This window comes from Saccostrea cucullata, unplaced genomic scaffold (genome assembly GCF_032062105.1).
Source record: "Saccostrea cucullata isolate Sc308-1 unplaced genomic scaffold, CSIRO_AGI_Scuc_v1 ctg426, whole genome shotgun sequence".
In the NCBI taxonomy this organism is placed as follows: domain Eukaryota; kingdom Metazoa; phylum Mollusca; class Bivalvia; order Ostreida; family Ostreidae; genus Saccostrea; species Saccostrea cuccullata.
In genome coordinates this window covers 226,374-249,840 of record NW_026930434.1, presented here as the reverse complement: position 1 = coordinate 249,840, position 23,467 = coordinate 226,374, and the positions used below count along the sequence as shown (strand labels likewise).

Here is a 23,467-nt window from a genome sequence, read left to right as displayed (position 1 = left end):
TATAACTTTTGAATTTGAATGAGTGTCTTGAATACTGCAACAGTAAATGTTTGCCATTCAGATAGTCTGTGCACAGACATCGTTCGATCGCTGGTACCCATGCACTTCATGTATTCAACCCATTATTTATGTCTATGTGTAAAGCAATGGTGCTTTTATTACTTTATAATTCCAGTTGTAGAATTTATTTATATTTTATAGTGTACTTTATATAATGTAGTAGTTTATACCGATAGAATCGTAAATGTCCATTGACACCCTTGGTTTGTCAATTAACAAATAAATATTTAATTTACTTTTTTTCATTAAACTGACGAAGAGTCTGTTGTTCCTGGGGATAGATCCATGGTGATTTTCGGTTACTTCACTAATTTACGGTAGTTTTTAACTTTTAAATTGACTAAGAATCCCTATATAGTGTGAACATCATGCAGACATTGCCCCCCCCCCCATTCTATATGTATAGCTCTGATAGCATTTTTTTTTGGAAATAATTAAATATTTGACCATCGTTAACATCATCATTATTCAAGACCTATGTACTATTATAGGTGTGTATATTTCACTTAGATCCTTCTTATCATAAAGTAAGTAAATAAGATATTGCTATTTTCCCTTCGCTAGCGGCTATGCATTGTTACTGTACGTATATTGATTTATCATTGTTTATTGGATTTGTCTACGTTAAGAATGTTCACATACATGTGTACATTAACAATTTTTTACATTACAGCACACAAGTTCTGCAATTAAACCAGTACACATAGTTCCACGATTAGGATTAGTTAAATTGCGAAAATTGAAATGTCAATTTATAAATAACGTCCATTTGTCTCACTTGATTAGCTCTCTGTGGCCAAGATTTGTATCAAAATGTTTATCGAAAATGAATGTGAAAAAGTGTCACACTTTTTTTTAAATTGCACCTATGGCGAAATGCTCTTTTGATATATACCTGTGAATACCTGTCTGAAATCTCAACTAGCTTTCGTCATTGGTTAACTCTAATCACGTGTCCACATAGATCGACGCCATTTTCTTCGCTTGATGTTTAGTGTCAACTTGCAGGTGCCCGTTACGGAAAAAGTGTGAACTTTTTTTAAGTGGATTTATATATTTTTGATCAAATAAGTCATGGCTGATCACAAGCCTAGATTGTGTCATTTGGTAAAATGGCCCGACTTTCAGGGGTATGGATTTAACTTGCATGCCGAGAGAGGTAAAGCGGGACAATTCATAGGGAAAGTGGACGAGGGGTCCCCAGCAGAAGCTGCGGGTCTAAGGGAAGGGGACCGAATCGTTGAAATTAATGGAACTAATATAGGTAACGAAAACCACCAGCAAGTTGTGGGGCGGATCAAGTCGCTTGGTGACGAAGTAAATCTTTTAGTGGTGGATCAGGAAACGGACTCTTATTATAAAGACATTAAACAAATTGTGAGGAGTGATCTTCCTGAAGTTGTCAAAATAAGTGCGGAGAGAGGTGAAAGCCAGGAAAATTCAGCAGGTATTAATGAGGATATTCTACATTGTCCTTGGGGGCAACTAATTTGTAGGAGTGGCTTCCAAAGATGTCACTGAGTGCTGTGTAAAAAACACATCTCTCTCATTTTCTCTCTTACACACAATTTTATTTCCAATTTTATTTCAACCTCTCACATTAAACCATCAGGGCTGTTTTTATTTTTAAATACCAAGGTTTTCGTAGAACAGGAATCATTTACTTTGCATAAAATGAATTTATGTGGTGGCACGCAGGTGTGGAGAATGGTCCCATATTCCTTGGCGTGTTTCAGAGTGTTCAGCAGTGCAGGATATGACAGATCTGTGATGCCTTTTAAATAAGACATTCGTAGTGAATATTTGTATAAATTTTCTTTGATGGGCATTCAGGTGTGACATAATCTCCCCTCTGTTTTCATGTGAGAAGGCACTTTATATTAAAGACTGTTCAAAGACAGAAGAAAAATGTCAGTATTAAATGCTAGATCACATAGATGTCATATAGATCTATATGATTTAAAAGTTAAAGTTTTTCAACATTTGTAAAATATCCTGTATCCAATTTTTTCCAGTCAATTAATTCCTACAGATTACAGAAGTTTTATAATTATTTGAAATTCTTTACACAAATTACACTTGGATATTTAAAAATAAGAGTAAAACCACAGAAGTATATAATGAAAATTGAAAATAACAGAGGGCATATATAATGTTCTCACGAGAATTCTTGATTGACAAAAGTTGCAGAGTAAATTCTACCTCCCAGAATTTCTCTCACTCGCATCTACCTTTTCTATATGCAGGTAATACATGTAGGTAGAATTTAATCTTATTATTGATAAATATACCTAAGAATTGCACTCGTTAACTATTAGGACAGCTTACATAGAATAGATAAAAAGGTCAGGGGGAGTGATTGATAAGAAGAAGACAAGTCTGTACACGGCTAAAAATTGTACCCCAAACTGGATTAAAGTCTCCCAGATAACGCCCATCCCACGTCTCTCAATGAAGCTGTATATTGTAAAGACGTTTTAAAAACTCGGCAAGCTTTTCAATTGTTGACATGTCTGAATTATGAAAGGAGATACTATACACTTTGAAATAACTGATAGAGTCATTATGATGGGCAGGGGTTTGTCGTATGGCACGTACAATAGAGGAAGAACTTAAATAATAGTATACACTTATCCAATGGTTGTGAGTGGGATAGCTCTTTTATCAAACCCGCGACAGGGAACTATTCCCCGAGTGTATTATATTTGATAAAAGAGCTAACATTTCCTGTTAGATTAATTGTATTATTTTGTGTTCACTAAATTTGTGACACTCTGAAGTAAGCCAGACGTATGTAACTTGATTCAGTTTATAGTTTTATAGCGTGTCATATTTTATAGGGAAACCTTAAATTTTTAAGTTGTAAGGAAAGTATATTTAGCAAACATTTCCTGTTAGATTAATTGTACATATTATTTTGTATTCACTAAATTTGTGACACTCTATAGAAAAAATTAATTTATAGTTTTATAGTTATGTAGAAAATTTTTACACACTAGATAAATTGAACATACATGTATTTAGTTACCTAATGATTCTAACAATCCTGTAGAAATTACTGGTATATAGTCTGGATGTCAGCCCTAGGTTCCACTGACATGTGAGAGGGTTATGAGGGGTGTCTCATAAGTCATTCTTGAAAACTGTACAGGTGGGAATTGTGGCTTTAATTTTTATTAAACATGCATTCGGAACCATAATACGTGAATGCATGAAATTAAAAATAAAGTTTTTAAAAAAAATTTTAATAATAAAAGGCATTCATGTTCATGTTGAATATACAATGTAGTTGATTAGATAAGTACATCTACAATTAGAATTCAGAGGAAAAGTAAGCAAATACTCTAGAGATTCAAATTTTTCAAATTAATGCAAGCTATCCTACTGTGAAAAAATTATAAATCATTTTCAATTTCATCCAATTAAGAAAGTTATAAGCAGAATAAATGTTGGTCTTAGTTCTTTTGTAAAGACCAGTCTCTCATGTCCTGCAGTGGGATTCAAACTTGCAATGTTACAGAATTAATTCTGTGACTTGAGAGCAAACACTCTAACCACTGCACCATGCAGGTGTCTTAACTGATTTGCAAATTCTGCCAAGTTCTCTATACACAAACAGTATACACAGGAAGTTAATCACAGTTTGCTGGCCCACTGTTCATCATAAAATTAGTAGATCTGACTGGGATAAAAAATATCACTAGTAATAATAAATGATCATAAATTTTAATTTCAATATTAATATCAGCAGCTTGTTGTATTATTGTTCGTCACAAGCAATGACTTGATCGAGTTCGAAAAAAATGAAATACCGGTTGATAAATTCAACAGTAAAATTCCCTGTCCCTTTCAAAAACTTAAATACTATTAATAATTATCGTAAGTATTGTAGCACAAAAAAAACAGTTGCTTCCCGTTTGTAAAAATTGAGTATTTTTTTTCGCCATAACGATGGTCATAATACAAATGCTTGTAATTTATCGAAAATTGAGATTATAATTAAAAAACTTAAAACAAAATATTGATTTATTGCTAACTTCTGTATTTCTTTCAAAACTATTTTTAACACCTGTGACCTTGTGAATTGTTTTTATAAAAAAGTCCTATTGTCCAGTTAATCAGACATTTTGTTTTCAAGTATCCATTTTAAGTTACCAGTTTATTTTCTCCTTTATTTTAATAATAATTTTTTCGCCGCATCTCAAAACAAGAATGATCGTTTTACGAGTGAAAACAAGATTTCAGTCACCTATACACTTTTCATTAGGAAAAAAATTACACAATCTTGATTTATTTTATTGAAACACTATGAGAACATTTTCATTTTTCAATGTTTGTAATACAGATAATTATAATCAATTATAATCAAGTATTTGATCAAATTATTGCGATGGTGATTTAGCGGTAAATGAAAACCAAAGTTAATTTGATGTTGGCCACACGTGTCAAACAAGGTGAAAGAGATATACAAAGAAGTAAATGTCAATCATTTTCACTGATGGACCTTAATTTATTTGATTGACGGGGGGATACAGACCAGGTAACTTGCATTATCTCGCTTTAAATTTGCAAATTCTGCCAAATTGACAAGGAATTAATTAGAATAAACTGACTGTTGATGTTAATTCTACAGATTTTAATAATATTATGTAGCTTGTTGTATTAATGCTAAAAACCTGAATGATTTGATAAATATTCAAAAACTGAACAAAAAAGTCAAAAATTGAGATTTTTTGTAACCATATATGAAACGGACAAAAAAAAAATACACTATCAAAATTTTTTATGTCCTATTGTAAAAAGTATTGAGTTGTTTCTATATTTTTTGGTCCACTGAATGAACTGATATATAAAAATTGCACTCTAGATCCACATTGTGTGCTTGATTTTTGGTTGCTTCTCTAGGTATTTATTTTGTGTAGTTTAAACTTTCTCTGGCTTTTAGAATTGTATCCTATAATAAATTATATATTAAACTATTTTTGATACTTTACTAAATTTTATTTACCTTTTAATGGTCTGAAACAGTCCTGTATATATATAGTTTTGTAATGTCAGTTTATTCATTTAACCAAAATAGCCATTTGTTAGCGTTTTAAATAAAAGTATGATTTATTATTAAATACCATTTTTAAAGCTGGGGAGAAATTTGGTCTACAAAAAAAAAAATTATAGCAAATTTTTGCTTCATAAAGAGAGCTATGTTTTCTGTATGTATTTGATCAAAGCTATCCCCATATGAATATAAGCATGTTTTTGTTTCAAAAGTTACAAATGTTTGTAATGTCAGTGAAACTAAAAAAATTTTTATGCTTCAATTGAATGAATGATATATAAAAAAAGTAACATTGTGTGCTTTTTACTTTTAGATCAATCCCTGTATAAAGGGAATTTTTAAATTTAAAAATTTGATCTTGATCTCTTAAAGGGGAAATCATTAAATAGTTTAAAATAAAAGTTATTCTTCAGAAATTTGGTCCACAAATTTTTTTTCATATGAAAAGAATTTTGTGTCATAAATATAAGTTTTCTCAATCACCATGATCAAGGAATTATATAAGTATATTTATAATGTAAAAAAGTCATGAAAAAAAAGATGATTTTTTTAACAAAGAAAAGCATAGAAGTGACCTTTTCAAATAAGAACCACAAGGTTGCAGTTAATCATTTGTATGCAAGGAATTTTATTGTATCTGAAATTTTAAAGGTACTGTGATTGAAATTTTGAATTTTTGTACAATCCATGCAAATTTTGTATAATTCTTGGAAGTATTAGCCGTCAGGTACAGGTTTTCAAACCTTAAAAAACAAAATGTGTGAAACACTGATGCCCCCAAATGGCAGCTTATATGACGAGTTTTGAAGTTTCTCAACTGCAAGTCAAACTCCAAGGTCAAGGTAGAAAATGTTGGTATCCAAAGGAAGGTCTTGTCATAGAAATAAACCTGTGAAATATGAAAGCCCTAGTACTAACTGTTCAAAAGATGTGGTCAAGATTTAAGTTTTTTAAAAGTGGGTAAAACTCTAAGGTCAAGGTCAAAAGGTAAAAAAATATTGGTCTTGTCACAATGAATACACATGTGAAGTATGAAAGCCCTTCCATCAACTATTCAAAAGTTATGTCTATAACTAATAAGGTTAATGTTTGATGACATGGTTTAAACTATAGGTTAATAGTGGGTTTCCCGCGATGATCGAAAACGAAAGTAGTGCCACATGGCTTGGTCAATAGAGTGATTTCTATTGACTTTATTGGTTGTGAGCTCCTAAGGTTTTCATCCAATTTTTAAAAGCTGTATCTCCTTTTTCATGGCAGTGATGTCAAATTTGTAACCAATGTAATCACTGGTAATCTTGTGAAAGGTCTTGTCACAAGTTAAAAATGAAAGCTATAGCCCCACTCATTCAAAAGTTATGGGCATGGTTAAAGTTTTTGCGGACAAACAGATGGACGGACCAGGCAAAATCTTTGATTACAGAGGCATAAAAACCTTATATTTGTATGAAGAATAATGTAATTTTTGTCTGCATGGTTCAAGATGAAAATTCCCATTGCTTTCACATTTTCCTCCTTATCATATGCATTTGCAAAAAAGTGAAGAATTTGTGTAACAAATAAGTCACAAGAAATGCATAAGTATCAGTTGTGCAAGAACTTTGACAATATCTACTAAAAAAGTTTTACTGTCACAGTAGCTCACTAAGCTGAGTCGATAGAGAGCTTGTTTTGTGATCAGAGGGTTGTATGTTCAAATCAGGGACATGACTGACCAAAAAATAGATAGCAATTGTTCCTTTGATAAGCACCCGACACTTTGAAGTGAAAATTGTCGGTGTTTTGATGATCAGACCTTTTTAATATTTTCATTTATTAAACATCACAGATTATGCAATGTGCAAATGATCATTTAGGGTCTTTGAACCTCATTCATTGTTCTGTAGTTCCTATGTTGAGTTCTATTTTGCCTAATTTGCACACACTTCCTTGGTTTTCATGTAAACTTTCAGAATCTTGAGACTCCCTGCTTACTATCATGTATAAACAATTAATTATGATGTGGATTTATATTGACAAATGGGGAAAAAATAAATTGCTGTTGATGTTTGATGCTGAGAGTGTTGTTACCATTTAGTGTTAAATATTTGTACTGGTAAACATTAGTGTTTTAACAAACTAATGCAACCAAAACATAACTGAGTGAAACTTCCTTGTCTCAATGGTAAGAGTCCAGTTGAGAATTTTATTGACATAGGTATGTCTACTTTAAAAGTTCCATTAAAATATTACATTAATTAGCTAATTTCAAGGTAAAATTGCAGCCCAAAAATCTCAAGATTTAAAGGGGAAAAACTTGTCAGGGTTTACCTTATAATTTTGTAAAGAATTAAGATAGGTAATTTTGGTACATTTATTTACCCTCTAAAATTTTTAAAATGATGATATAAGGGGCTTGCAACCCAAGAAAATTGTACGAGATAAAAATGCATTCCATTTTAACCAAGCACACTGTTGTCTTTTTGACTTTGCCAAATCTGTGAATTATAGAACTGTTTATCCAAGATAACACTATTCTATATGAATCATAACACATAGGCTTATGCACTTTCTGATTAGCTTTATAAGGCAAACTCAAAAGTAGTACACCATTGAGTAGGTCAAGTCTGATACACATCCCTGGGCAAGGAACAATAACTCATAAAACTAGTATTGGCATACAGTGTAACCTGGTATTCAACATGTAAATACGAACCAATATTTTTATTTCATGCCTTCAATTGTGATTTTTGATTATTCAAATTTTATGAATTTTTAAAACCTTTATTATTTGCTCCTTTGGCAGAAAAACAAGACTATAATCATGTCTATTTTCATCACTAATATTAAGTAAGATATTGGGAATTTTGTAAATCCTCCTATATTGAATGCACATATAATTCGAATTTTTATTCTCTGTGGTAAAAATGCATTATAGACCGATAGATACACTTAATTTTGTTAATTCAGAAAATTGTTGAAGGTTTTTTGGTCGTTCTGATTAATTGAAGCAGTCTTAATATATTTAAAAGAACATGTACATACCCTATGAGTGAGTACCTCTTGGTAGGAAGTTTTCCTTGGTTGTTATTCTTTCCTTAATACTTTGCCAGCATTTCTTGCAAGCCTCCTTTGTATTCCAAGTCAGGAATTAGTATATTAGTCAAAAATGTGCCAGTAAAAGTCATTTATATCATTTGTATCGATGAATAAATGTTGACTGTCTACTATTACAAGTGACCACAATATCATTCCACAACCTTTCCCAGAAACACTGCCTGTCTATCAATGATGGAATAGACACTCGGAGATTGTTATTTGTTCTGTTCAGATGCATAGCATTAGAACCTGTGCAAATCTGTGTTTTTAGGTTGGAAGGAAATTTATACCTTTTTAAATATGATTTCAGAACCTGAACCTACGCCTGAGCCCCAGGAGGCCAGGGAACCTTCACCGGAAAGAGAACCATCCCCTGAACCAGAGAGAGAGCCCTCGCCTGAACCAGAACGCGAACCAACACCAGAACCACCGAGGGAGCCTTCACCCGAACCAGAGAGGGAGCCCTCTCCTGAACCAGAAACCAACAAAGAAAATGAGGAACCCAGTGAACCAGAGGCAACTGTGATTACAGTCAATAGTGTCACCAATACGGAGCCAGATAGTAAATATATCGCTAGACTTTGTCACGTAACTAAATGGCCCGACTTCCAGGGATACGGGTTCAATCTCCATGCAGAGCGGGACAGACCAGGTCAGTTTATCGGAACCATAGATGACGGATCCCCTGCCCAGGCAGCAGGCCTACAAGAAGGAGATAGGATTATTGAAGTCAATGGTGCAAATATTGAATCTGAGAGCCATAGGCAAGTGATAGAGAGAGTCAAGGCAGGAGGGAATGAAACCAAATTGTTAGTTGTGGATCCTGAAAGTGATGCTTACTTCAAAAAGAATGGAATATCCATTAGCAATTCATCACCCATGGTCACCCCACTATCAAATCCTGCCAGGGGAGGTAAGAAAATTTTTTATTTTACATACATGTATTGAAAAATACTGATTATGTATGATAAGGTATTTAAGATTTTGGATCAGGAGGTCAAAATTCATTATGGAATATAGTGTATCAGATGTTATTTTTTAAAATTTTGATTAAGTATGATTTTTCAAGTTTAATGCCCCCTCTGTCTCACTGTCTGTCCCAGTGGTTTCTTTTTCGAAAACACTTGCAGATAATTTCAATCGAATTAAAATTAGATGTTAGATCTGCTCACATACTCGCTACACTAACATATAACAACATCCAGTAGAGGGTCACGTCAGAGGTCAAATTCTATCAACCAATCAAATTGTCGCCTGCAAAAACATTGAATATTGGTGAAGCGAATATGTCTAGAGTTGTTCCGAATTTGACCTCTGACACGACCCTCTATGGGATGTTGTTAGATGAGTATGCGAGCGGATCTAACATCTAATTTTAATTAGACTGAGATAATTTAAAATGCTGAATTTTGTGTTAATGTAGAAACTTACTGTTAGCTTTCCATGAATACCCATGCAGTAGTGTAAAACATGGTTAAAAAAAAATTACAATATATATTATCGTTGGTTTTTAGCTCACCTGAGCCGAAGGCTCAAGTGAGCTTTTCTGATCACATTTTGTCCGGCGTCCGTCTGTCTGTCCGTCTAGCTGTCCGTCTGTCTGTCTGTCTGTAAACTTTTCACATTTTCGACTTCTTCTCAAGAACCGCTGGGCCAATTTCAACCAAACTTGCCACAAAGTATCCTTGGGTGAAGGGGATTCAAGTTTGTTCAAATGAAGGGCCACGCCCTCATTCAAGGGGAGATAATTGGGTATTAATGAAAATTTGGTGGCATATTTTAAAAATCTTCTTCTCAAGAACCACTGTGCCAGGAAAGATGAAACTTATGGGGAAACATCCTCAGGTAGTGTAGATTCAAATTTGTTCAAATCATGACCCCCGGGGTAGGGCGGGGCCAAAATGGCCGACCAAACTTTTACATAGAAATATATAGGAAAATTCTTTAAAAATCTTCTTCCCAAGAATGACAAAGCCATAATTCATGATATTTATGTGGAAGCATGCTCAGGTAGTGTAGATTCAAGTTTGTTCAAATCATGGCCCCCGGGGGTAGGGCGGGGCCAAAATGGCCGACCAAAGTTTTACATAGAAATATATAGGAAAATTCTTTAAAAATCTTCTTCTCAAGAATGACATAGCCATAATTCATCATATTTATATGGAAGCATGCTCAGGTAGTGTAGATTCAAGTTTGTTCAAATCATCACCCCCGGGGGTAGGGCGGGGCCAAAATGGCCGACCAAACTTTTACATAGAAATATATAGGAAAATTCTTTAAAAATTTTCTTCCCAAGAATGACAAAGCCATAATTCATGATATTTATATGGAAGCATGCTCAGGTAGTGTAGATTCAAGTTTGTTCAAATCCTGACCCCCGGGGGTAGAGCGGGGCCAAAATGGCCGACCAAAGTTTTACATAGAAATATATAGGAAAATTCTTTAAAAATCTTCTTCTCAAGAATGACAAAGCCATAATTCATCATATTTATATGGAAGCATGCTCAGGTAGTGTAGATTCAAGTTTGTTCGAATCATGATCCCCGGGGGTAGAGCGGGGCCAAAATGGCCGACTAAAGTTTTACATAGAAATATATAGGAAAATTCTTTAAAAATCTTCTTCTCAAGAATGACAAAGCCATAATTCATGATATTTATATGGAAGCATGTTCAGGTAGTGTAGATTCAAATTTGTTCAAATCATGACCCCCCGGGGTAGGGCGGGGCCAAAATGGCCGACCAAACTTTTACATAGAAATATATAGGAAAATTCTTTAAAAAATTTCTTCTCAAGAATGTCAAAGCAATAATTCATGATATTTATATGGAAGCATGTTCAGGTAGTGTAGATTCAAATTTGTTCAAATCATGACCCCCGGGGGTAGAGCGGGGCCAAAATGGCCGACCAAAGTTTTACATAGAAATATATAGGAAAATTCTTTAAAAATCTTCTTCTCAAGAATGACAAAGCCATAATTCATCATATTTATATGGGAGCATGCTCAGGTAGTGTAGATTCAAGATTGTTCAAATCATGATCCCCGGGGGTAGAGCGGGGCCAAAATGGCCGACCAAAGTTTTTCATAGAAATATATAGGAAAATTCTTTAAAAATCTTCTTCTCAAGAATGACAAAGCCATAATTCATCATATCTATATGGAAGCATGCTCAGGTAGTGTAGATTCAAGTTTGTTCAAATCATGACCCCCGGGGGTAGAGCGGGGCCAAAATGGCCGACCAAAGTTTTACATAGAAATATATAGGAAAATTCTCTAAAAATCTTCTTCTCAAGAATGACAAAGCCATAATTCATCATATTATAATTTATATATGGAAGCATGCTCAAGTATTGTAGATTCAAATTTGTTCAAATCATGACCCCCAGGGGTAGGCGGGGCCAAAATGGCCGACCAAAGTTTTTAAAGATAAAGATTCTTTAAAAATCATTTTCTAAAAAAAAGCAAATCCATGATTGGTCATGGGACTACTTTTGGATTTAAACTTTACAATAAAAAGCCATTTTCTACTTTTTCCTACCTTTAGTGCTCAGGTGAGCGATGTGGCCCATGGGCCTCTTGTTTAATGATATTATGTATTGGCACTTCCCTACTTAATTCATCTGCTAGAACTAGACAGTGATTTTTTATTTTTTATAAACTTCCTTAATTAACCAAATCATTTTTTGAAAATTGTGTATAAGTATTGGAAATTCCAAGTTTGATCAGATAAATAGATAAAACATTGATGACAATATAGGCTACATCCCAATCTCATAGTAAATGCTTGTCATTTGTAAAGTTTGAGGATAAACAATGTAAACCCTGTACAATTTAGAAATTAGATAAATCATTGCTAGAAAAAAGTGATTAAATATTGTCAATCATAGTTGTATAGTCCAATATTTCTTTAAATTATAAGTTTAGAAATTAACATTATTAAAGGATTTTAGGAAGTGGACCCTTATCATGCTTCTTGAATAATTAAAAAAGAGTACCAGAGATTCTTATAAAATAAGCTAGAAAATATTTATAAAAAAGCTGCGTAACTATTTACCACAGTAGTTTTATCGTACACGTCTATTTGCATGTTTTAGGTTTAATGTTAGTTGTTACCCTTGTACTTTATGGTGATGCAGGTCCCTTAGGATCATTTTATGGTCTGTAAACTCTGTATCATGTGTCTGTGCATAAACAACAGATTTCTGCAAACTGAGAAGCATAAAAATGTCTGTGTTTGACAGTGCAGAATTTGTCACTGAGTATGGGTGACGGTAGACTTGACCTGTGGTACCAGTTAGTAATCAGTACTCATTATCACGTTATCAAATCCTCTCCAAAACAATGGGCACCTCTATATAGCTATCTGATAATGGACATCTTCTGTGATTTTTCACTTACACACAGATAATACGTATGTAAAATCACAATTTCCTGTGAAGATCTGTAGAAACGTGTTTGTTTCTAAGGAGAGTGTTGTGAGACGATCTATAAAGAAATTGTTGCCTGGCTCAGGTTAAAAATGGACCAATTTAAAAACTTTCCCAAAGTCCTGGGATTTTTTCCCCTTACAGTCCGGAATTTTCACATCCTGGCATATGGTTAACATTTTCGAAGGAAAAAAATATTTGTCAACCTACATACAGACCCAATTCTTTTACTCCAAGTCGGAAGAATGCAAAGAAACATTATTTTAAAGATATGGCCAGAATATATTGAAATTACCAGCTGTTTTTTAGTGTATATGTCAAAATTTTGAAACCTGTTGCTCTTCTAATTTTAATTACAAATGATGTCAAATGGAAATGAGTTGCAAATTAAAGTCCTTTAGGCAGAGAAGAGGCAAGGAATTTGTCCCCAACTTGTGTTATGAACAGTTGTTACAACATACATATTGCAGATTTTGTCTGTTAGTCATACAAATATCTAAAATTTAAAATGAAGCAAAATTGTTCATCCAGCATTACATTTCATTATTTATGAGCATGTTTTACTTTTATGATATTCTACTGTAACCATATCCTTAGTGCATATCCCAGTATAATGCTAATGCTATTCAGATGTACAATAAACATTGCAATCAGGCTCGTAGGAAATGTGAAGAATTATATTAATAGATTTTAATATATAGACACTGCAAGGAAGGAAAAACAAGATTTAATTTCACTTTCCTCTAGGGAAAAGTATATCATATACTTGTTTAACAAGCCTGGCATCTGTTCTTGCCATTTCAATAAGTCACAACATTTGCTTACAGTACGTACATGGTCTGTTGATGTACCTTTATTCATCGGATGAAGCTTGTACTTGGCAATGCCATAAATGTAGTTATATATGGGTAAAACCGTAGGTAATACATCTAATTATTCCCTGGGAACTGATCTCAATTTTCTTTCATTTATCAGAAAAAAACAGTATTTTACCCCTCTGTATCTGCTAAGCAATGGAAGGTAATATTATGATTAACCTGTTCTGCTGAAATGAATAAGTGAAGGTTTTAAGGATGAAATTGTAACACCCCCCCTGCAAAGAAGTTTAAGAGACATTATACAAATGGAATACTACATTGTCTGTAGACCTAAGTTTGGTTTGTTACTGTCATTGGTATAGATCTCTCTTGGGATATCCATACCAAACTTACAGACTAATGGTCCTAAGCGGATAAATTCCAGCTTTGAACCTGAGGGTGTTCAGCTCTTTCTGTGACACAATTTAACTTAATTTTAGATGTTAGGCTTTAAATTTTTTAATGTATTTTTTGATTAATTTTATATATGTGTCTTGAGTGTTATTCACATGAATATAAAATTAAACACTTTAATTTTTTGTTCCAGGTTCAGCGCCAGCTCCAACCCCTACTCCAGTCAATGGGACATCAGTAAGTATGGACAAGCGTATAAACTTCTAAAACACTAACTGGTACTTGTACATCCAACAGGTACACACACATACATTGAAAGAATGTCAATATGTTGATATATCTTGTCGCTATCAGTATTATATATCGTGAATTTATATGTGAATTAAAAAAAAAATCCTGTACTACATGCTAATTTTACTATATTTGGGAGGTGTGCTAACTTTGAAATTCTTTGACAGGAATCACCGGCTCCATTGGCCTCTAAACCTGCTAACCAGGCCCCCCAACTTGTTGCCAACGGCACCGCATCCAATTCCAGTGACCCAATGATGGGAATGTCGGCTAAGGAGATGAGGGAATACCTAGCAAACAAGAGGAAACAGGACCCCAAAAAGAGTAGACAAATGGATTTCGCAACCAAAGTCAACATGCTGCAGAAAATGTGAGGCCCATTTCCATGTGCATTTAGATATTATGTTAATTTTTGTTTAAAGAGATATATGGTGTATATTATGCATAAAGCATTCGGTGTATTTACAATGCAGACATATGCGTGGATATATATGGCACACTGTGATTTGAAAATTTGCCATGGTAAGAATATAGTGTTGTTCTGAAGGAGAAAAATAGTATGTTTCATCAGACACTGTAAATAAAGAGAGCAGGTGTCTTTGTTAATATCAATCTACATGGGGATTCTATTTCTACAACAGTCATGGCTTAATTTTTCATTAATAAGCTATAATCATCTGAAACATTTTGTGTAGAATTGTATCAGTTGCTTTTCATGCAAACATTCCAGTAGCTTCATTGATAAATTTTTAACTCACTTGTCATTTGTTGAATGTAATTATTTGGAAAATACAGAAGAAGGTTTGTAAATTATATTTTTAAAAAAAAACCTATTGGACTCCAATTTTGCTAAAATAGACACCTTACTCACAAAACAACATTGTACATGTTCAAGATAACTTTCCTGCTCAGTGTGTTAATGCACTGCACTTATTTTTTGGCCACTCAAAATTCATGTTGAGTCTATATATGTTTGTGAAATGATCAACATTCCCAACAGAAATAAAGCAATGTGTTAAAAAGAAATGGGACTTAGTTTTTCTAATCATCTCATTTAAAAGGTTATTGAATTAGTTCTGAAGAATTCTCTCATGTGTCTTTCTTGCCATAAAAGACAAATCAAATATGTCCATGTATTGGATTCCTTCTTTCTTTTTCCAGTGCCTATTATAGTTTTAGGATTGGTGATGAACTGCTATAATTATTTATACATACTAGGAGATTTTTAAATGACGTAAGTTCACGTGGGTATTTGAAGGCTGATACAAAGTGGAGAATTTTCCTTTAGCAGAAAATGTGTTCATTTCTTTTGAATGCACTGATTAAACCAATGATTAGTTTCTCAGAAAGTTGACACAGTAGTAGTTACGCATTAGATAATAAATGTCTACTTGGAACAATTCTTTACTGATTCAGTTAGTTCCGTTTTTTGCCAAGATTAAAACAGTCTTGTAGCAATGAAGCAATTTCAATGTTTCAAAAGATTCCATTTGTAAAGCACTGCATTTATATCAGTCTAACTTTGGTAACCCATTTATTCCAATTCAACAGAGGATTATTTTCATATTCTGTGTATTTTTTTCCCCAATTGGTTTAAGCCTTGCAGCATCAGTGTATCACTTGTATATTGAAATGTATTCACATTTTGTGCTATTAATATCTCAACATTTTGTCTCATGGTGTTAAATGTTTGTTTTTGTTGAAATGTTAATGTTTAAGGGGCAGAGAAAATTATTCAAATATGCACTGTATTTAGTTTTTTTTTTTAGAACATGTACATTCCAAAAAATCTAAACACATGCATGTAATAAACCCTTGTCATTGATTTTGGCAAAAAGAAAAATGCAATAATTGTCTTATTCAAGCTAAATATTTGTTGTGAAAATTGACTGTGATTACCAAAGTCTTAAGCATTCCCCATGTAACGTAAAAAGAAGCATTGTAGCCTCAACCTTTCTGTTTATAAAAAAAGAATTAACGTGCTTGGGACCTTTTGATAGTTAACACATAAAGAGAATGAGAGGTCTTCCTAAGAAATAGAGAAATCATTCAGTTGGTACTGGTCTTGAGAAGAATTGTTTCACACTGCAATTTTGTTTTCATTACAATATATATGTATAGGAGTGTGTGTGTTTCACTATTATATCTTTGTCACATATTATTCCATATACATTCTGTTTACCTGAGTGCTTCATCATAGAAGTGTTCATGGAATTCTAATATGTATTATTCATTTACTCCAGGACTTATATTTTGGTAAAATAAAATATAAACAATCAAAATGGAGTTGTTTTGAATATTTCTTTCCTGAAAAAAACCCACTGCATTTTGAACTGTTCAGCATGATAAAAGTACTTTAGACTTCAGTTTAAAGATCATCTATATGTGTTGCAGTACTGAGTATTTCCTCCTCCTGGATTTCGACTTCCTTGAATTGTTTTCTTAATGCTTAGCTTAAAGCTGAACACTACTCGTAAATAGGCATAGTCCGCCATATTTCCCGTTCTTCAACGCTCTCCCTACAACTCGTATATAAGGAGCAGATCGCTAGTCAGTTCAATGTATTTCAGTATAGAGATCCGACGAGTGTATACGTACATCTTACAAAGCGTACTACTCAATATCGATGAAATTATCAAATTTTACGCATTTTTTCCGTATCAAAAATGCAGTATGGAAAATGCAGGTCCATACATTATTTACAAACAGAAAATGCACCTAAAAACAAGAAATAAATGCAAAAAATCTAAGACCACGATAGGAGTACTACATGTCGGCCACGAGTTTCGAGTGTGCAATCGGGTGTAACGAAAGCGAACGGTTTATATACCCGTCTGACAGTGCCTATTTATGAGAAGTGTTCAGCTTTAATGATTTTATTTCATGTTTTTAAAAAATCTTACTAAAAAGTAAAAAAGCACACCACATTGAAAGACAAAAGGCCCATTAAAATTCTTATTTTGTTTAAAATCGGAGAATGTGGGTGTTCAAAATTATGATGATGATGGGTATTGGTGATTCACATATTGTAAAACATTTCATTAAGATTGAAACATCCTTATTTTAATGAATTGATATGTTAGTGTCATCAAATTATGATGTACAAATACCTCACACTTAGCCCGTAGTGGAGATGATCAATCAAAAAATGATTTGGCTAAAAAAGTTAATTAAGCTGGTTGTTGGTAGGTGGGGGGGGAGGGGATAAAGAAAAAAGATCTAGTAGGACGCAGTCAATAGATGGGGACACAATTCTGAGATGTTTAATTAACAAGAGTTCAGATTTTCCTTTGAATTACTCCAGTTGTATTCCATTATTCAGTGGACAGGATTCTAATTTCTACTCCTAATAGAGCGTAGTAAACAGGTTATTATATTACACCTGTTAAATATTGACAGAGAGCCCCTGTTGTAGGAACAATCTTAAATCGATCAGGACCACGGGATATTTGCTTGTAGTAGACTGCAGCTATTAGGTTTTCACTGGGATGTGTTCACTATGTTTCATCCAACACCTTTATTTAAAAAAAAAGTCAAATATTTAGATCCACCAACTCTGTATTTCTCTTAAGTGGCACTCTTATAAAACTATTTTGTTCCAACTTTTACCAGGTACATGTATTAAAAATACTGTATTAGTGGAAATTCATGCAAGGATCCCAATTTTGGAAGATTTAGTAAGAGTTTTAGGATTGCTAACATTGATTATCCCACTAAAATTATTCTATAAGGAGAAATTGCTGAATTTGCATTATGCTTAAAATTCCACTTATACAGTATGTGCAAATGTGAACAAGGTCAAAAGGTAGATTTCAAAAATGTTTATATAAAATAAAATAATCAACTTATACTGGTATTCCAAGAATACAAACAACCTATATATTGTTTAATATTATTTTTGTGAGCAATGTTAACATAATGCAAGTAATCAGCTGAACTTCAAACTGACAATTTCATGCAAATGTATTTTTTCCACAAGCAGATATGATTAAAATGTTTCAGTGACTTCTTTCATTCAAAATCCTTTTTAAATGAAATAGAAAGGACAAGTAATTACTTGTATATAGACTCTATAGAAATACAAAATACACTATACATTGTTTAATATTATTTTTTGTGATTGAAATTGTTAACAATAATGAAGCTATAAATAAAATGTTTTACTTTTGAAAGAGAACTTCACAAATAACAATTTTATGCAAACAGCTTTTTTTTTCCAAGCTTTCAAGCAAATTGTGACATAGATTCATATATTATTACATGTACATTATCCATTTATAACTAGTATGACCACCATGTAAAACATAACCTTTTGCATTATCAAGTGAACACATTCACAGGTCACACCATATATCGCACAAACTGTTTCTGGCAAGCACTAATAAGAATATCTTATTGTACATTAATATATCTACATGTATACATTGTTACAACTATGAAATGATGAATGTACAGAAAATAAATTATTGCTCATTTAAAACTGCCTCAGGTACATGACACCAGTATAGTACATATGTACCTGCATGCATACACTCTACATTGGATAAAGAGATATTTGAATTCTTCTTCACCAGAAGCATTGCTGTGTTTGTCTATAAACCTAAAGTTTGGTTTCCTATTTCTGGTGCAGTGTCATCTAGATTGTTTTGTGCTGAAGAGTATTAAGAATGTCTGTTTTCTTCAATGGACATACTACACATTTGGGTATCTCAAATGTATCACTTGTTACACACAGTTTCAAAAAAGGATAAAACTCTTTTATTAGTTTGTAAAAGGCAGGTTTAAAGACATAAAGTCAACAGGGTGTAAATATTTTCTCTCTGCACACATAGATTCATATATTATAAATCATGACATTATCCATTTATAAATGAAAAGGAAAGAAAGACACAAGTATATATATGTAACATTCCATTCCTGTTCTCTTCAAATAAGTCCATTAACATGTAATTTCTGATTACTGGTATTATTTCATAAAATAATTAAAACCAAACATGCATGTAGCTAATTGATATTTAAACGCATGTAATGTACTATACACACATACTGTTTCTGGCAAGCACTAATAAGTATATCTTTTTTCATTTTGAAATATAAATTAATATATTTACATGTATACAATATAAAACTCAAAAGTCCATTCAAACAATACAAATCAGGCAGAGATTAAACATGGACCTCTAGATAAGTAAATTATTGCTCATTTAACAACCATGTGCTCCTTGTAATGTTATGGAAAACATTAGTACCACCTGTACCTGAGCACATCTGGCTTGAATTTGGCGTTCATCATTTGAAGAAATATCTACACTACCTGAATTCTATAAATATCACTAATCATAGCTTTGCTGTGTTTGGTTTCTATATATCCTAAAGTTTATTTTCCTCATTTGTGGTGTCATGTGTCATCAAATTTGTTTTGTGATGATTCCACATGAGTTTCATCTTTCCTGGCCCAGTGATTCAGAAGGATTTTTGATATTTTATATATTCCTATGGAAAACGTGAGTCACAATTTTGGCCCTACCCTTGCCCTGGGGGTATCTTTGAACAAACTGTATCCATCTACCTGAGGATGATTCCACAAGAGTTTCATCTTTCCTGGCACACAGTGGTTCTGAAAGAAAAGATTTTTAAAGAATTTTCCTATATATAATGTAAAACTTGGGCAGGTTTAAAGACAAAAAGTCTAACTAGGGTGTAAATATTTTCTCTCTGGCCTAGTAGCTATAAGAAGATTTTTAAAGATTTTTCTCATATATTCTATATAAACTCATGACAATTGGAACAAACTTGAATCTACACACTGGAAATGAAAGTGAAAAGGATTTTTAAAGATTTTTCCTATATATTGGTATGTAAAACTATGTAACATTCCATTCCCATTATCTTAAAATATGTTGGATAACATCTAATTTTTGATTATTAATTCATATTAAAAAATAATTGAAACTATAAACATTCAGGATGCTTTCACATAGTTTCATCTAAATGCATAAATTGTATTTTTAAAGATTTTTCCATATATTCCTATGTAAAACTTGTAACATTGCATGATTTGAACAAACTTGAAACTGGTATGTTTGGTTTGCTTTCCTGGCCCAGTTTCTAAAGAAGATTTTTTAAAATTGCCATTTTTTTTAACAAATTTTTTTTTTTAAATATATCAAACTTGATATATTTGTAGAAGTTTAGCAATATGGTGAAAAAGATGAAAATGTGAAAAGTTTACAACAACAACGAAAGCCAACGACAACGACAGACGACAACCACGACGACAGACAACGGACAAATCAGTGTAAATTAATGCATATGGTCTATCAATTTGTACTAGTATGAAAAACATCAGTCAATATTTGATGATAGATTGTTTTTGCTGACAAGGTCATTGTATTGACCAAAGAAGTTGTGAAATGATGACTTTAAATAAGACTTGATATTCTTGTGTCATCAACTTGTTTGTTAATAGGTTGTCTCATTTTAGTAAGTGAAAATACAAGAATTAATGTATGCCAAACAAAAAAAAAAACATGTGTGTAAAAAATTTTAACTATTTAAATCATAATAATTATCAGTCTGAAAAACATCAATTGTCAAAATACCAATGCAAACATAAATTGACTTTCAAAACAAACAAATTTATTATTTTGTACAATTTATATCTGTATTTTATAAATGTGACCATGCAGTCTTCCTAGACAAAGTCATTGTATTTGTCCAAAGAAAACTGATTTGAACCTTTGTTAAATGGGATAATTGTTTATATCCTTGTTATATTCAACTTGTTTGTCAAGGTAGCTTATAAGGTAGTAGAGTCAATTTAAATTCCATGCCAAACAAAACAGTTCATATTAATTTGCAGTTATGATCATTTTCAGATTAAAAAGTTTTTTAATAGGTTGTCTAAATTGCTTTCAAATAATAATTCACAGTGGTGAAATGCAACTTCAAAAATTTTAACTATTTAAATCACTTCTACATAATATCAGTCTGAAATGCAACTTCACAACATCAATTGTCCAGAATTTGAAGGATATAGTACCCTATCTTTATGCCCCTTAAATAAATTTAAGATACAAAACAACCTAAATTGTCAAAACAAACAAATTTATTATTTTGTACAATTTATATCTCTATTTTATAAACGACAATTTTCTGTATATGTGTTCATACACTTGTTTACCAATTCCTGCCCATCATAGATACAATGTTGAATAACTGGCAAACAGAAAAAGCCTCTCCAGCAAAGAATGCTTTGAACTCCAAGCAGTGATGACATGTGCTGGGGGCACCAAAACACATGGATCAATTTCTAATTGCTCTTAGATTTGCAGTCTGCCAACAAACAGGAAGTATGATATTGTCAGCCATTAATGTCCGACCTTCCTCCACCTTCTACAGGAACTAGAAGTGATGAAGACTGGGCTTAATTCTTGTTATCAAAGACATAGATTAAGCCCTCTATGATTACTGGTCCTCTAAAGGTGACAACAAATAGAAGTGACCATGCAGTCTTCCTAGACAATAGTATTACATCTTCATGTATGTTGTCCAGCAGTTTAAAACTGATTTGTTTAACCTTTGTTATCAAGTACATATAAGTACATCCAAATAATTAATCTTGTTCTGAACAAACATAATTGTAAGAGGACATTTCGTATTGTTGGTTATATTCAGGATTATAGGAATGAGGGTTCAGATAAGGTATTTCTTATAAGGTAGTAGAGTTGCATCTTTATTCAACTTCCACTGCCAACATTTCTCCAAAACAGCCAAAATGGGCAAAAACACAGTAACAAAACTGTCTGGCAGACATCTCCGTGTTAACACTAGACCCCGAGACATGGAGAGAGCAAACACAATACCCTCCCACACTAGACAAAGTGAAGAGATGTGTTGTTTTGGGCTAACTGCATGAAGTCTGGGGATGGCTGGAGACACAAGAATGCTTCAAAATTCAAGACAAATTTAACTTTCATTAATATATTAGGTCGCATAGCAACTTTCAACCAAATTCTGCACCACTTTACATTGTCAATATTGACAATTTTATTCCTCAACAAGTGAAGTTAGGTACTCAGGATGCTATAATAAGAATTGAGCCTTTAAAAAGTAGTTTACTTTCAAAACGTTTCCCTGTTTCCAATGCTTTCTTCTTTGCACAAGTTCTAATATTCTCCGAGAGGAAACAATACCCTGGAGATGGAGTTCTCAATGACAGATTGTGGGAGAGGAGACTACAGTTCTGATACTCAAAGCCAAATACTCTCTTTACAAATAGCCTCAGTTTACCTTTACATCTACTCAGTATTACCATTTTCTCTAAGATACACAATGACAGATTCTGGGAGAGAAGACCCTGTGCAGATTTGATACTTCAAGCTTTAGAAAAACCTCTTAACACATATATCCTCAGTTTACCTTTACATCTACCGGTAATATCATTATCCCCAAGATACACAATGATACTACCCTGACTACAAAGAAAGTTGCTGAGCCACAAATTACTAACTGACACTGTTTCACCTGCAAAGGATATTTAAAATACGTATACCAAATCTGGTTTATAGAATTTTGTCAGATATATCTCAAATCTGTTGATAGTTTGGTCATTCAGTTGGCAGTGACATGCTAAGTCACTCCAAATGGTCAAACAGTAACATACCTTACTTATCACAGACACTGTCAATAAAGGAAGACTTGTATAAATTTGATGTGAGCTTAAGTGGTATATGTACTGTGTAGTTTACAACATCATGTCATCAGAAATAGCTGATATAGTCAAAACTGTTCTAACACCCAATGCTGAGGGTTCCATGCATTTTATCATGCATGTTTGTAAATTTGTAAATTATGTTCCCCTTAATGAGGCAATAGTACCTCTGTATGTCCTGGACCTGTTCATGTTTTTTTTGTTGTTATTAGACCTAACATCAGATGTAGAGCCAGGCAGATGATTACTGGGTAATCAATGTAATATTTGTAAATATGTAAATCAAGAGAGTTATTCACAGTCAGCTACACATTGGACAAATATATATCTTTTTGTCCCAGTTCTGTGCTCCAATGTAAAATGTATATGTCTGCACACATTGCAATTCAACCATAAAACCAATTTAAATAGTTTTTATGGTTGCCCTCCTAATAGAGAATAATAGTAATTATGTAAAAATTCACTTTCAGTGGGAAAAAAAAATGTTTCCTAGATTCAGATCTTATCTAATAAATCTTAGTTGAATCCTTGACATATTTTGTGAAGTCAGAAAAAAAAATGTTTGTTAATATTTGTGAAGATGTCTATGTAACATTACACCAAGATAAGTATATGTGTACAATGTTTGCTAT

At 32.8% G+C, this 23,467-nt stretch overlaps 1 protein-coding gene across 1 annotated transcript; it reads left to right on the top strand.

Annotated features, from left to right (window-relative positions):
* The first annotated feature begins 1,005 nt into the window (after nucleotides 1-1,005).
* LOC134228565 (Na(+)/H(+) exchange regulatory cofactor NHE-RF1-like) lies at nucleotides 1,006-16,404 on the top strand. The gene is made up of 4 exons (XM_062710225.1): nucleotides 1,006-1,507; nucleotides 8,505-9,107; nucleotides 14,025-14,068; nucleotides 14,290-16,404. Exons 1-4 carry the CDS (start codon nucleotides 1,135-1,137, stop codon nucleotides 14,494-14,496), a joined length of 1,227 nt encoding a protein of 408 aa, XP_062566209.1. The 5' UTR covers nucleotides 1,006-1,134; the 3' UTR covers nucleotides 14,497-16,404.
* The last annotated feature ends 7,063 nt before the right edge of the window (nucleotides 16,405-23,467 follow it).

Coding starts and splice junctions, on each gene's coding strand:
- LOC134228565 (XM_062710225.1), top strand. CDS start 1,135: ATGGCTGATCACAAGCCTAGATTGTGTCATTTGGTAAAATGGCCCGAC. Junction 9,108..14,024: donor ATCAAATCCTGCCAGGGGAG/GTAAGAAAATTT, acceptor TTTTTGTTCCAG/GTTCAGCGCCAGCTCCAACC. Junction 14,069..14,289: donor CTCCAGTCAATGGGACATCA/GTAAGTATGGAC, acceptor ATTCTTTGACAG/GAATCACCGGCTCCATTGGC.